Below are 14,361 nucleotides of genomic sequence, written 5' to 3' on the forward strand. Positions count from 1 at the left end.
TCTACTATTTTGATTCACATTTAGCTTGTTCTTCTGTCCTCCTCTTGGTCTTTTGGACACCCAACTTCCTGCCCTTTCCTAGATATCTTCGTGCATTTCTCCCTTTCTCCCCTACTTCCAGATTATGTTTAGCTGTTAAAGCAAGAAGCTGGATAACTCATTTAGTAAAAAAAAGAGCACTGAGAATTTAATTTTCAGTTTAATGCAGTGATTAAAAAACCACAAACACTGTCATTACGTATATACTTTCAAGCCTCACCACTGCCATCTTTGCTCTTGCGAGGCGACTCCCTGGGTAAAGTACCATAGCATGATACATCTTGATAACTGGAAGAACAGTCAGATATATCTAGGTGACTTTCAGACCAACCCTAAGAAACAAAAATACATAAATATGCATGCTGATACAGACAAACATGGAAAAATTAATAGGTAAACTCAAAGGTAGGATTTTTAAAAAAAAATAAACTGAAGGAATGTCCAGTTAACTGATTTAAGACAATTTTCTGCCTCACACAAACGGATTGTTTAGAAGCGAATTAGCTTTTCATTGAAGAATATTAAGTTTTGCTGTAACTTTCCCCTTCTTAAATTATCAGTTTCTACAATTCTAATACGAAGAGCAGAGAAGGACAAGAAGGTTTCATTCAAAATAATATGTAATTAGTGCAGCATTTTGAAGATATATTATGTAAACACACCATTAAAAATACTGTTTTCCTATATTTTTTTTAATTCTCAAATATATCTTTCTTCAAAGAGGGGGAAAAAATCTGAGAATGTGCACCGTTTATTGTCACATTTACATACCTTATCATCTTCATCACAGGCAGAAAGATCTAGTCGGCTACAGGATACCTACAGAACACCAACAGGCAGAATGACAAAATGCCTACCTTTTATTTATGAAGCATAATGCCTTGAGGAAACACTGTCATCATGTAGTCCTAACAACTGTTCTGTTACCTCTTTTCAGATAAGATTATTTATAAGGACAGCTATGTTTGTACTCTATGAGTGGGTGATAGGAGAACACATAAAATGCACACAAAATGGAAACTATCCCTTACACTATGAAAAAAGTTAGAGGGACTTTTACTTCAAAGTAATCTAAACCAGGGCAGCTGTCATCCTAAACTACTTCAGAAATTAATATCCTTATAAAAGGAGAAGAATTTTGACAAACCTTCCCACTTTTCTGTCAAGTTTGTTATCTCCTAGGATTGACAGTTGTGGGGATGGGTTTTGAGTGATTCATTTTCATTCATGACAACTTTCCTACAGGTTGGTTAGTCCTACCTCAGGACAATTATTACCATATCACATTGTGCAAGCATTACATCAGCATACAAACAGCACCCCCTTGCCCCATTAGTACTAATTTGCCAGAGGATAAAGGGTCCTTACATTGTGGACGTTTGGAGTGCTGATGCTTCTGCGGATGTTTCTCGCTTTGGTGGAGAGTGCCTCTTTGACTGTGACTGCCTGCATAAAGAAAAGAACACACTGAAAACAATGCCGTGGTCTCCTCATGAGACATGATCAAACAGGATAGAAACTTTTTTCAGTACGGCCAACAAGAGCAAACAGGGCTTGCATTTACAAATCTTAATTTGCGTGCAAAACCACCAAAATTTGCATCTGAAATTCGTTCCTTGGCCTTTGCTTGTTCAGGTTCTGAGTACCATTGCTAGCTACAGTTACCAGACTCACCACTACTGGAATTCTGTATTTCACAGAAGTAATTTAGTCTTACATCTACCTGTCCAATGTTCTCTGGAAAAACCAAACCAAATTAAAAAACAAGCAACATTTAATATTTTTAAAAGATCAATAATCTCTACTTGAATTCTCATAATCCAGTTCAAAACATGCAAGAAGTGCCTTTTCCTTGCCTGTCTTAGTCGTTCAAGGCTCAAAATGTTCTCCACTTGCAGCACACCACGTGTGTACTTTTCAATGTACGTTTCACCATCAGATGTGCCCTCATTCTCACTCCTTGCGGCCATCAGCGCTAAGGTCTCGCGATCCTCAATTTCTTCTGTAGCCTAAATTACAAGTTACATTACTGAAGTTTTTAAAAATTAAAGCCTATTGTTTTTAATGTATTGATTCACTTCTTTAGACCATCTCAATCCAGAAATTAATTTGAATTAGTAATCCTTAACTTAATCAGTAATCCTAACTATAATCAATGATCCAGGACTTTAGAATACAGATATAAATGATGCTGAACTAAGAAGAGGTCATGCTTTGAGAAGTTTTGCACATTTGCTGTAGTCAATGTACTTCTAGAAATAATGCATATATAACCTGAGATGGCATATGTTAAGGGTTAACTAATGACAACTTCCTAGGCAAGTAAATGCAACTTCCTTCCTAAATCTTAAATATGCTGTGTGATTTCCCTAGAGTTTAAAATTTAAGTATCACCACACAAAAGTGACAATTACATGGTGACAAGACTATATATATTTTCATTTGTCCAGATTATCTTTAAAATAAATTTTATAGTACATTTACAATTTGTTCAAGCCTTTTTCTATAAAAAGCAGTTTATATTCCTGTGAACTCATTCTCCCAGCTATTCTGTTTTCACTGACCTGAACATTCCTCTGAGTACTCTCTATATTCTCCCTGTAGACACTAATGTGATTTCAAAAATAGCTCTACTACAAGAACTCAGTTAAACACAGTAGAAAAGAAAATAAAATCCCCACAGTTTTCAACTGTTTAAAGATAAACATGATTTCACCACTGAACTTCAGTATATACACTTTGGCAAGCTGCCTCACATCAGCAAAGCAGGACATTTACTTCCCAATCAGTATCACCCACTGCAGTAGATCATTCTGTTCCTTTCAGTGAATTTGCCAGAGAAATATGGTGTAATTTACCTTTGGTATATTGGATACTATTTCATAGGTCACTCCACAGGCGTAATATATATTTTTCAAGGATATTCTCCTTTTCAGGCTCTGGGTAAAACTCTAGGAACAAAGTAAATGTCAATTATTGTTTTGATAACGATTATTTATGGCATTCTAAGAAATAAGGTTGCAATGCAAAAAATTATTTTACGACAAAAGCACATTTTTCAGGACTCTAAGTTCCTTTTTAGCATTAATGATCCTTTAAGTACTCTTTACAGCCCTGTACTCAGTATACAATGCTACTAAGTTCAATCGGTAACATTTTCCTCCCATTTTGCACTTATACTCTATCCTCCTGTAGTAACTTGTAACTGAGAAACTGTGGCTGTAAGAAGTCTCTAATATACAGATACCAATATTTCTCATTTTTCCAGCCACCTGTTCAACAGGCAGAAAATTCCATTTGCAATAGCAAAGCATAACTCTGCTTTCTAGCCGTAACTGAAATCGTAACCACAGTTTTCACTGTTGTCATCACAAGCTTTGCATGCTTCACTGTCAGGTTAGTTAGCACATCACTAACTGTAAACTTAACTTTCATCTAATAAGGGATTTTAGACAAACGAAACTAGCAAAGGACAATATGCCAAGAGGCATGGAATTCTGCTGCTTAGCAAGTTGCTTAGTAGTACAACAGCTGTTTTGTGCTCTTCCCCACCCCACCCCACCCCCCCCATTGCACCGCAAAATCTGAAGCAATTCTGAAATACACTCTTGGTCTCAATCACCCGGGAAACAAAAAAGAATATAATTTCAGAGAGCACCTCATTGTCTAAACCAATGAAGCAGCAAAGCAAAGGGAACAGCAGCCACTTTTGTGGCCGAAGTAAACTCCCTCTCCAAGATCATCACATAAAAGTTGGTAAAGAATGTATACATTTGTGTAATGCTGGGAAACAAGCCTAGTTAGTAATTAACCAAGAAAGCAGCAGAGAGAAAGAAAAAAGATATATTGTGTTTATGCTAAACATTTGAAGGTGCCAAAGATGCTTTCAGGAATAGAGTGGCTACACTGACTCCGTATTAGATAAGCTACTGCAAACTTTCTGAATCAAAGAACATTGAGTTGTATGGACAAGAAGGTGAACTCCTTTTTTGTAACAGAAGTAGCACCTCTGATACTCTGAACCAAATCAGGTTGAAAAATGGACAGTTCAGAGGGATATACCAGAAGAGCACAGCTTCACTGCAACCTATAATGATCATATTTTTCATTTGTCTTTCATAAGAATTGGAGGGACCAAGCTTACAGAAAATGAAGCAAGCAACTAAGAAAACACATTCATAAAATAAGGGATGTCAAACAAAATTAATAATAATAAAATAATACATTAACTTCTTACCTGCTTATTATAAATATTGGCTGCAATCCTTTTGCGTAATACCAGTTCCATTGCAGCAGGATGGCTGAGCTGCACAGTAGTCTTCACTATCAAGTAAATTCTCTCATTTTGAGGAGTTACCCTATTCAGGTGCACTGAATCATGGACAGAAGAGTCCCAAGCAGCAGTGGCTGAAACCTATGCAGACAAATGAAGTGGAGGAAGGAAAGGGAAATCAAAGATTCAATTACTCTAACAACAGGTATCATTTGCAATGATTTAACATGAAGTAAAACAATTTTTTAATGAGAGAAAAATAAGCATCGTTGAACAAAGCGGAGTCAAACCTACTTTTCATAGTAAGGAACTTATCAGAAGCAGCATAAAAGACATGTTAAGATATTGGGGAAAACAATTGTGAGCACAATCCCTGCACTGTGCAAACCCTGCCCCAAAAGGAAGTCTTCACACAGCTGGAGACGGAAAGGAAAGCAGAAGCAAGACTGGAGGAAGGACTACAAATCCTATTGCAACTGTATTAGGAGTTTATTAAATTCAATGTCAAATCTTCCATCTGTGTTGGATTAGGTTATAACAGCCCATACAGAATTAACATGCTCCCATCCTGCAGAACATCTTTTTCCTTCCCCCTACCTCCTCCCCAAATTTGGTGTCCCATTTACTCTGGAAATGGTCTCTTAAGCAATGGCCTGAGTTGCCATAGAATGTGGAAGAAATTAGTTAATAAATTCCAAAATGGATTCAGAACTGTTCATTTCCAACAATTCCCAAACTTTATATTTAAAAAAAGTAATTGTGTACTACAAAGGAAAAAGTTTTATTTAAATATTAAGATTTGCCCAGTGTGCACAATAAATGAAGTCGTTTTCTCTGAAGAATCAAGAGCCTGCACGAGGAATGATGAAGGGGTGAGGAAAGAAGAAAAAGGGATTTTGAGTCAGGCAGCTGAATTATTCTTTTGCCAAGAAGACCTAAGACTTGCCACCTCTGAATAAAGGCAGAAAAGCTAACAAGTCATATCCTCTCAAATTCTAAATAAATAGGCCAGAAAATTAAGGTAGCACTAGATACAGATGGTACTTCTAAGACAAAAAGATAATGATTAAATACATACAAGTAGAAAATAAAACATAAGAAGAAAGTGTTAACATAAGCTGCAGTTGTCAAGAAGGAGGCTTGCTAACAATTTACCTCATCATCACTGTGTTTTATGATCGGCAGATAAAAGAAGGGACTCCCATGCTCCTTTGGTAGTATTGAGTTAACTCCTGATGCATGGGGACCTATAAGTTGTTCATTGGCACTGAGGTCATCAGCTAATGAAACAAATGTGCAAAGAATGAAATAGTTTTATACCAAAGGATATTAATATATAGAGGCAAAGTTGTAATACAAAGTTGTAATAAAGTCCTACCCATATTTCATAATAAATTTAATCCTAATTAATCTTAGTACTATGCAGTATTTTGAAGACTATTTTGGCATACAAAAGAAGGGAAGTAAAGCCAGGCTAAGACTCAGCCTGAACACATTCTCACATAATCTAAATGGAATTCAAAACTATTTCTAGGTATTTATAACATTAACTTACCCAGCCAGAAAATTTCTGATTTATCCACCTGTCAAGCCTAACCAGCTTATCTCTTAGTTAAATCACTTCTGATGTATCAGGGAATCTTTAAATTGAGAACAGCAGTTCTGGCTACATTAGGTTTTTAGCTAAACAAAAAAAATGTTGCGCAATGATGCATCAATCTGTTTAAATATCCTATTTGATCTTCGGTTTGCTAATCTCTGATGATAATGAAAAAACAAGTAACAACATTCCTTGTGTGCACAGATGAAGGAAAGAGCATATATAATTTTCCAAAATCAGCTTCTAAAGCAGGTATTAATGTATTGCCTATATAAACATGTCTGGTTGCCCACTGCAGTGCTGAATGACAAGGCCTGTGGATCCTCCTCTGCTTTAAGTCCAAGTTTACACTTACAGACTTGCTTCCTAAACAGTCCTTAAACATGTTGTTAACTCTAGTCTCTTGTTGCTTACAGTGTGTATCTGTGTCTTAAGAATATACACCAATAGTCTTCTCACATGTAAAATTAAATACCTTCAAAGGGAGAACGTTCAGATTCTCTAACAAAATGCTCATTATAGTCCTAACACACTCTTCATTAAACCAGCTGTTCAACACTCTATAGATGCCTGAGTGGAAGGAGGTCTGAAAGCGTTGGGAGATTATCTATCAGTGCTTTAATGACATGTGGATTTGTACATCATAACATTTACAGGATTTTCTTATCTGCTGTTCAATTTAAACTAAGCTTGCTTTCTTACACTATTTTCTGTTGCGCAGCCTATCCCTGTACTCATATGTTCCCCAATTTTTATCTTTATTTTAAAATAGTTGTGCTTAATTATTCCAAAATACAGAATCAGAAGAAAAACATTTTACAAGCCATATCAGACAGTGCCATTGCCATGACTTGTTTGATTTATTACACATTTCAGATTCATTCTTCCATTTATCAACTTATTGATCCAAACTAATCCCCTCCACCTAGGTTCCTTAACCTGCTGTTACAACATACCATTCAAATCAAGGAAGAGGACAGGTATATGTGTTTCCATTCCTGCAGGTGGAATCCTGAAACAAAACAAAGTGCTGTCAACACTCATACCTAAGCTAATTTGGGCAAACAGATGTCCATGCAAGATTCATTACTGTAACCAATGACTAAGGCAGTCAACATTTTGATGGCTAATCTGAATGCCTATGTTGTACAGACAGTATTTTGTTTACTACACAGCTAAATGTAGTGCTTTGCCAAAACTTAATTCACACCACACAGCACATTTCAGTTGCTGTGAGGATGAGTTTTAAACATCGTGTTCTGTTTCTTATAAAGTTAACTAGTTGTAGTCATCTCATACATAAAGGTTAGCAACCTTTCAAACAACTGGATATGTAACTCTTGGCAAGGCATAGTCTTTGTAGCAATAAATATGCTTTTAGCTGTATGACCACAGCACGCTTCAGGTGAATAAGAGGAAAAAAATGGCAAGGAAAGCGTATCACTACATCATTCACCCAGTGAAGAAGAGATATTAGGTATTATCAGAGGCATCAGTGTACACTTGATTAGAGCCATATTTCTTGTCCACGCTTTCCCAAATCTAACATGTTGCATTCCTCATTTTTGCATGTCAGTTCCAATGATCTTAGTTAAAACACAAATTTAAAGGGAAATATATTAGAAATTCACGTGAAACAGAAAAGAACATATCCTTTGAAGTCAGAATTTCTTCCCTCCCTACCCCATGTCAGTGAAATTATCACATGTTCTACCATTCATTTTTGAACCACTCCTTTTCTGAAAGGAGTCAAACTACAGGATAACTTTCTCAGAATTTTGTAAAATTGTAAAATACTATGTTAAATCCAAAAGTGACATTCAAACCTTGAAAGCTATGTCAAAGCTACTTTATGTAATACGTTAGCTAAGCGAACCTTTCTTACATTCAAACCAGCACCTGACCTTCTAGCCTTATGCCAGCTGAGTATAATTTGTAGTATTGCAGGAAAATGCAGAAAGCTCTAAAGCATCCTCAGATTTTTACCTTGTAGTGTGAAATGTTCATGTAGAAAAAGCTAACCACTCTAATGGTTTTTCTGAACATACCAATTTGCAGGGGCACCGGGAATTCCACTGCCTGGTGCTGGAACAAACACTGCATTCCTCTCTTCCGTCAGCCCTACCCACTGTTCAACGAGACGGGCTTCTCGTTCTATATCATCCTCAGATTTTTCTACAGTGAAAGAGATTAGTATTATGCATGAAATACATTTTTCATGGTATAGGGAATAAAGTACTTATGACATGGACTTTAAGCTTCAAACCTTGTTTATTGCTGATCTTTTGAATCTGCTCATCTAAGTATTCTCTGCGTTTTATCAGTGCATCAGACCACCTTTCTCGTACACAGTTTAAATCTTCTTCCTAACATGGAAAGAGAAAATAAAGTTATTAGGCTATGTTGTTAAGGTTAAAGGGCAGTGGATTTCATGATAATTTCATCAGAACTGATATTAAACAGCTTGCATGATGCAGAAAACTTTTTCCCCCGAATGACATGCACACTGATTAAGTACCTCAATCACCCATGAATGGAAGCTTATTTGCTTTCAAGTCTCAAATTCCAACAGGAGGAAAAGAAAATGTGACTTGCCTCAGTTGCTGAACAGAATTATACACCATAGGCTAATTACTCATAGAAGTAGCAATCAAACTTTTTAATAGCACATGGAATAGGAAAAACAGGTATCAACAGTTGATCATAAGTTCTCCTGAAGATTAGACAGGTCAGTACGCCCTCAAACCTGCACAAAATTCCATTGCTAGCAGCTGCTATCAGTGCAATTAAAAGATTTCTCATGCAAACAAAACCCATCATGCAATCATGCTTTGTGGTATCACAGAAAATCTGGTTCGTTCTTCTCTGTGATATGTCAGGAAGCGCAAACAGCCCGCAAGGAGTTAGTACCTTAACTGGTATTTTTGAGATTGCTGTAAAACCTAATATGTTATCTTAAGGGATGTCAGCATTCTCACCTAACTGGTTTTACTTCTGTAAGGCTGCCTATTAGAAGTGAGTCTTCCATGTAGAAGTCTGATATGTGTTCTACATTTTTTAGGCATTTCCTTTTCTGTCCTTTGTTGCCTTTTAAATAAGTCTTCTGTTATACTGTCACTGTCTTATATTTAACTTATCACACAAAAAAACAGGTTCAAGGTTTGGTTTTGTGTAGATAAAAAAAAAATTGCTTTACTGAAGCTTCTCTATTCCCCCCACTCACATCCTCACCTCTCTCTCCCACAAGCATTTCAGAAAACTGCACAGCTTGGAAGGTTATGATGTTTTCTTTAGAAAACAAACAAAAAATCCTTTGCTGTGTAATCTGGTTGGGAAAGAAGCCTGCAGCTGCAGGTGGTTGTTTTTTTCCCATATGATACTCACTGGAAACTGTTTTCATTCTAAATTAAAGTTTCCAAGCTTTTATTCACATAGCAATTCATGTAGCCAGTTAGGAGAGCTGACTGCTGAGTACTAGAGAAGAGAGCACACTGCAAGAGTATGAAGTCACAAGGTAAACTGAAATAGCAGTGTTTTATAGCCCAGGTAGCCTCTTAAATGCACAGCACATATGTATTTCAAAGCCGCTTTTGCTCGCTCCAGTACGCTTGTTCATTTGAAAGTTGCTGGCTGTTAGCATTAGCTGTGCCCCATGCCACAGGATTGACAGCAACAGCAGCAATACCTGGTAACTATCCATATCACCACCATCATCCTCCTCTTTCTGGTAGGAGAAAATAAATTTTGTAAAACACAAAACAACATGCATTTCTCTCAACAGAAACTCACAGAAATACCCCAAAACATGAACACTAACATTTCTGCCACAAACTTGCAAAATGTTAAAATTGCAACATTCAAATAACCAAAGTCATATTAACAGGTAGAACCTTTTTTTTATTAGACTGCAGCAGCTCAGCCATGATTTGAGTATTAGTGAATATATTTATAAAAAAAACCCAAAACCAAAAACAAACCCCAAAAAACACAGAATACTGTGCCAGAAAAAGGACTGAGCAAGCATACCACCAATCTTCAAGTTTTACAGCTTCACCTGTATTTAAGGTTATAATTACTTGTGGTTCTGAATGTAACCCTTCTGACAAAAGGCACCCTGCTTCCTTGGGTGGCCTATTCCACTTGTTCTTTGTCACCACTGTTAAAAATCACACTTTATTTCCAATATGAATTTGTCCAGTATCAGCTTGAGGTCATCTATACTTCTTAAGGACTTTTTCTGCTACATGAAATAGCCCTTTCACATTCAGTGATGGTTATTTTTGATTCTGATCAAATAACAACTCAGTCCTTTTTGAAAAGGTGAACAGTCTCTCACTGTAAGATATCTTCTCTACTAATTTTCATTTTTTTCTGCTTTTTACCCACAATTTTCATCATCCCTGTAAGGGACTGAAACTAATGGCACTAGGAATCTAGCATTAATCACCTCTACACACAAAGGTAAAAACACTTTCTGTATTCCTGCTGTGTTATATATATTGAAATACCACACCTGGTACTTTATCAGTTATACACTGAGTTATAAGCAAAAAAAGAAGCAGATTTAGCACCATATGCTCCCATTATATGTATTAACCTCAAACGTGTAAAACTGCAAAATAACATATGTACCAGTGTGCTAAGGTCCCTTTTGGAATTATGCTGGGCTGGCTCTAGAACAGCAAAACCAAACCAAACCAATGTATGAAAAATTAACTGTCTTACCTGGTAGCTGTCCAAGCCCCTTTGCAGTTTGGTTGATCTGGCAGTCACACCGCCTATAGAGACTGAAAGAATTGCTTCTACCATGAGAGGCAATGTTCCCGAATGTTGTACGGGTTTCACTGTCACCTGAACTCTGCGAGAATGACCCTGAACAGGTAATTGAGAGACAGAAAGAAGGAGAGAGAGGGGGAAAAAAAACCAGAGAGAAACTAAGAATAAAATTAAGAATCAGTTTAAGTATGAATAAGAAGACAGGGAAAAGATATGTACCTGCCTAAGCTGGAAAATTCCCCCTGTGTTTACATCTTTTGCCTGATGGAGTTCAACTGCAGTATATTCTCCCATCTCATTCAATTCTTGTATGGAAATCCACATTTCTATTCTTCGAGTTACTTCATTCCACCTGAAAAGGCATCCCCACAAAAACTAATGGTTGCCTCACCTAAGTATATTTTGTGCACCACAAGTATTAGAAAGCCTTCAGAAAACTGATGGAAGCATTCATGTGTAATTTATTTGTACCTGTCTCTCAGCGTCCTAGTTTTAGCATGAAGAGAATCAACTTCCCAAACAGAGCTGCCATTGCCAGTACATCTGTGGCCCCACACCTCAATAGCAAGAGCTCCTTCTGAAATGAACTCCAAAAACTCCTCTGTGACATTCACCACATAGTCCTGGCAATGAGAAAAACAAATCACATCTAATCACATGAAATAATTGTATCTCCTCAACTGCTTTGCAAGGACACACTAAACAACCACGTGCATGGTAAAACCATACAGTCTGGATCATAAAGCTCGACTCTGGTCAAGGAAGTTGTGAAACATATCATCTCCGCAATTCCTGCTTCTGCAAAATTTCCATTAAAATGACATCACAGCTTGAATGACCTTTTTTAAGTTGCTGAGCTTACCAAACAAGTATATAATAAGATGTCATTATATAAACTATAGTTTCCCCCCATGCATTAAAGATGACACCTGAATTTAAAAGACCACTAACTAAAAGATTTTTTCATTTTGCTGCATTTTGAAGAAGTGATGAAGTGAAATATTATGGCTTTCTAAATTATAGTCAAGAGTCATTTGTTATATGACTTGATTCCCTCTTTCCTCCCCCAGGAAAACAAGGCTCAAATTCTAAATAGCTTATCTCAAACATGCCATCCTCCTGGTAACACCATTTCATAATAAAAATAGTTACCTTACAGTGAGAGAAGATCACTGTAAAATGAGCATCTTTGCTCTGAGGTGAAGGCACATCTGGATCTACCACTGGTGCCGCTACTGTTGACTCGCATTGATCCCAAAACGTATATTGACAAAAGACAAAGTTGGAGAGATTAGGTGGCAGTCCGGTTGCTTCTTTTATTTTTACCTGAGGAGACAAAACAGATGTTGTCAAAACTACAATTGTTTCTTCTTCAGTTGTAAATTGTTCAAAAACCAAGTATTTAATCCAAAAATACCAACAGTCAATAAGAATTTTTAAAGGACATCTCCAATTGCTTTGTAAAGATGTCCCTGTTTAGGAAATCTGTATTTTGCATATACAGAAGTGCAGATGCAAGGAAAGCAGTTACATGCACTTAACTAGCCCACCCACGTGCATGTTTTCTTTGAGGAAGCTGATGCTCAAGTGGAGAATGAACGACTTCATCACAGAAGAATGAAATCCAGACACTACCCATAGATACTACATTAGATGAACAAAGAAACAATAGAAATTGTTCCCATTGTAAGTTTTCAAGTTACACAGAAAAAACGTTTCCCCTTCTGTGTCTGCCAATGACAGTCCTTGTAACATCAGTATTTATGATGCAGACCTGCATATACTAGAAACTAATGTGAATTCATTCAGCCACTGGAAGCCACAGACTGACCTACACTGAACTGGAACAACAGAAGTCTTTTCTCAGTAGAGAATTTCAAGCAAGCAATAGCCTATGTAGCTTAGTACTTTACATCAGACTGACTACATAGTTACAAAGGCCTGAAATTTAACTCCATCATGTGTTCTCACTTACCCTGCAGGAGAGCTTTTTCGCTCTGTGAATAATTTCTCCATTGTTATCCATGACTTCCAGACTCCCACTCTCACTGGAGTTCTCAGATGAGTCATCTCCTTCTACTACACGTTCTGGGACAGACCCAGTGACTCGCATTACTTCAACATGCAACCGTCCTGCAACCTAAGGCACGACAAATACTAAGAACCTGTGCACAAGAGACTTAAAGACATTTAGATGATAGATCTAACTCTACAAGGTGTGCAGAAACAAAACTGAACCGCTCTCAACCACCAAATGAAAAGCAACAATGTCAAAAAAGAGGAGAAAGGAATGAAAAAATAATAGTTATTTGTATGCATAACTACTGACCACACACAACAGAAAAGGTATACAGCATCATGATTGCACATCAGAACCTTAATATGCTGGGTGTTGCTCAGTTACCTACACTGATACTAGGAACTTTATTCTACTATTTTAGTAGCTAGGCGATCGCAAACCAATAAACAGAAAACATACCCAGCGATTTGGAACACGCTTATCCACTGGGAAACAAGACAACAAGCATCATTTGCTGCTTGTTAAAAGAAAATCAGTGTACGTGAAGCCTCCCAGCTAAAAGCCATGTTATCCCAGTAGGTATGAGGGCATAGGTATGCCCAGCCCGCTCTCTGTTTAGGCTTTACCTCCCCTTGCTGGCTGATGATGGGCACAGCATACTGCAGCTTCACATCGTAGAAAAGGCACTCCAAAAACACATTGGCAACGCCAATTAAGTTGTGGTTCTCTTGCGCTTCGTAAAAAGGGTCACCTCTTTTGCCAGTCAGCTTCCTTACCTGTTTTAAAGGTCGTAAAAGTTATGTGAAAAACTGTAAGCGTGGGAACACAAAATCAACCAACCACACAGTATAAGGTCATGGCACAAAAAGTAAGTCCCTACCAATCTTTTCTGTTCCTTCATGTTACACAAGTAGAAAGAGACTAGAAGCATATCACAAATCTGAAATGAAATCTTTGAGATGGACATGACACAATCCTTTCTTTACTTTGGGATATAGTAATATGTTAACCTACATTTTTTACTGGCGTCAAGACAAAGCAGATTTTACCATGAGCAAGCACAGTAGCCATTGATTTCAAGAAGTTGCACCTTACTTTTCTGCTCTGTTCACACTTTTTAAATGAGAGGAAAAATGATCCCAGGTTGAACAGCTGGTCTGGCTGTTGGCTACCACTACAAGGCCAAAAGGGAAGGTGCAGGATGACTCCCACTTAAGCCTACAAGTGTTCTTATGACTGCCATAGAGCTGAGATCACATCTGCAGCATTTTCTAGTCAAGTACCCCATACACAGCCACAAAGAATTCATGCAGATTCCTAGCATGATATGCACTCCTCAGTGGACTTGTTAGCTCCTTCCCTTCTCCTCCTTCATCTCCAACACATGCATTTGACCTACGTGTTTCTATGTAACACATAGAACACATGCATTATGGACGACATAGGTCATGGTAAGGACGACCCTGGCTCAGGCAGACATAATATATTCAAAGGATGTGCTATCAGTTCTTACTAAAGTCAGCAGCAAAATCATCGTTGTCTTCAATGGGCACAGATGAAGTGCTTGACCTCCCCTGTGTTATGATTTTAGAGACTCCCATTGTCCCGTCCAAGGCATGTAACAAAGGCACAACAGCTGTTCAAACATATTTG

At 37.4% G+C, this 14,361-nt stretch overlaps 1 protein-coding gene across 6 annotated transcripts in view; it reads right to left on the minus strand.

The window, feature by feature from the left end:
* KIF13A (kinesin family member 13A) overlaps positions 1-14,361 on the minus strand; it is a 114,728-nt gene that overhangs the window by 9,115 nt on the left and 91,252 nt on the right. For 4 of the 6 annotated variants that reach the window (XM_049823867.1, XM_049823865.1, XM_049823868.1 and 1 more), the window contains 17 exons: positions 13,335-13,484; positions 12,664-12,828; positions 11,841-12,014; positions 11,160-11,311; positions 10,908-11,040; positions 10,638-10,784; positions 9,598-9,636; positions 8,179-8,278; positions 7,961-8,087; positions 6,869-6,924; positions 5,468-5,592; positions 4,277-4,453; positions 2,898-2,990; positions 1,896-2,048; positions 1,408-1,485; positions 811-858; positions 260-371 (listed from right to left, as the gene is read on the minus strand). In XM_049823867.1, coding sequence (XP_049679824.1) covers positions 260-371; positions 811-858; positions 1,408-1,485; positions 1,896-2,048; positions 2,898-2,990; positions 4,277-4,453; positions 5,468-5,592; positions 6,869-6,924; positions 7,961-8,087; positions 8,179-8,278; positions 9,598-9,636; positions 10,638-10,784; positions 10,908-11,040; positions 11,160-11,311; positions 11,841-12,014; positions 12,664-12,828; positions 13,335-13,484 — 2,029 coding nt within the window. The remainder of the gene's footprint in view (positions 1-259; positions 372-810; positions 859-1,407; positions 1,486-1,895; positions 2,049-2,897; positions 2,991-4,276; positions 4,454-5,467; positions 5,593-6,868; positions 6,925-7,960; positions 8,088-8,178; positions 8,279-9,597; positions 9,637-10,637; positions 10,785-10,907; positions 11,041-11,159; positions 11,312-11,840; positions 12,015-12,663; positions 12,829-13,334; positions 13,485-14,361) is intronic. The other 2 variants (XM_049823870.1, XM_049823866.1) reach the window with 1 other exon arrangement.

The sequence above is a fragment of the Accipiter gentilis genome, chromosome 20 (genome assembly GCF_929443795.1).
Source record: "Accipiter gentilis chromosome 20, bAccGen1.1, whole genome shotgun sequence".
Lineage (NCBI taxonomy): Eukaryota > Metazoa > Chordata > Aves > Accipitriformes > Accipitridae > Astur > Astur gentilis.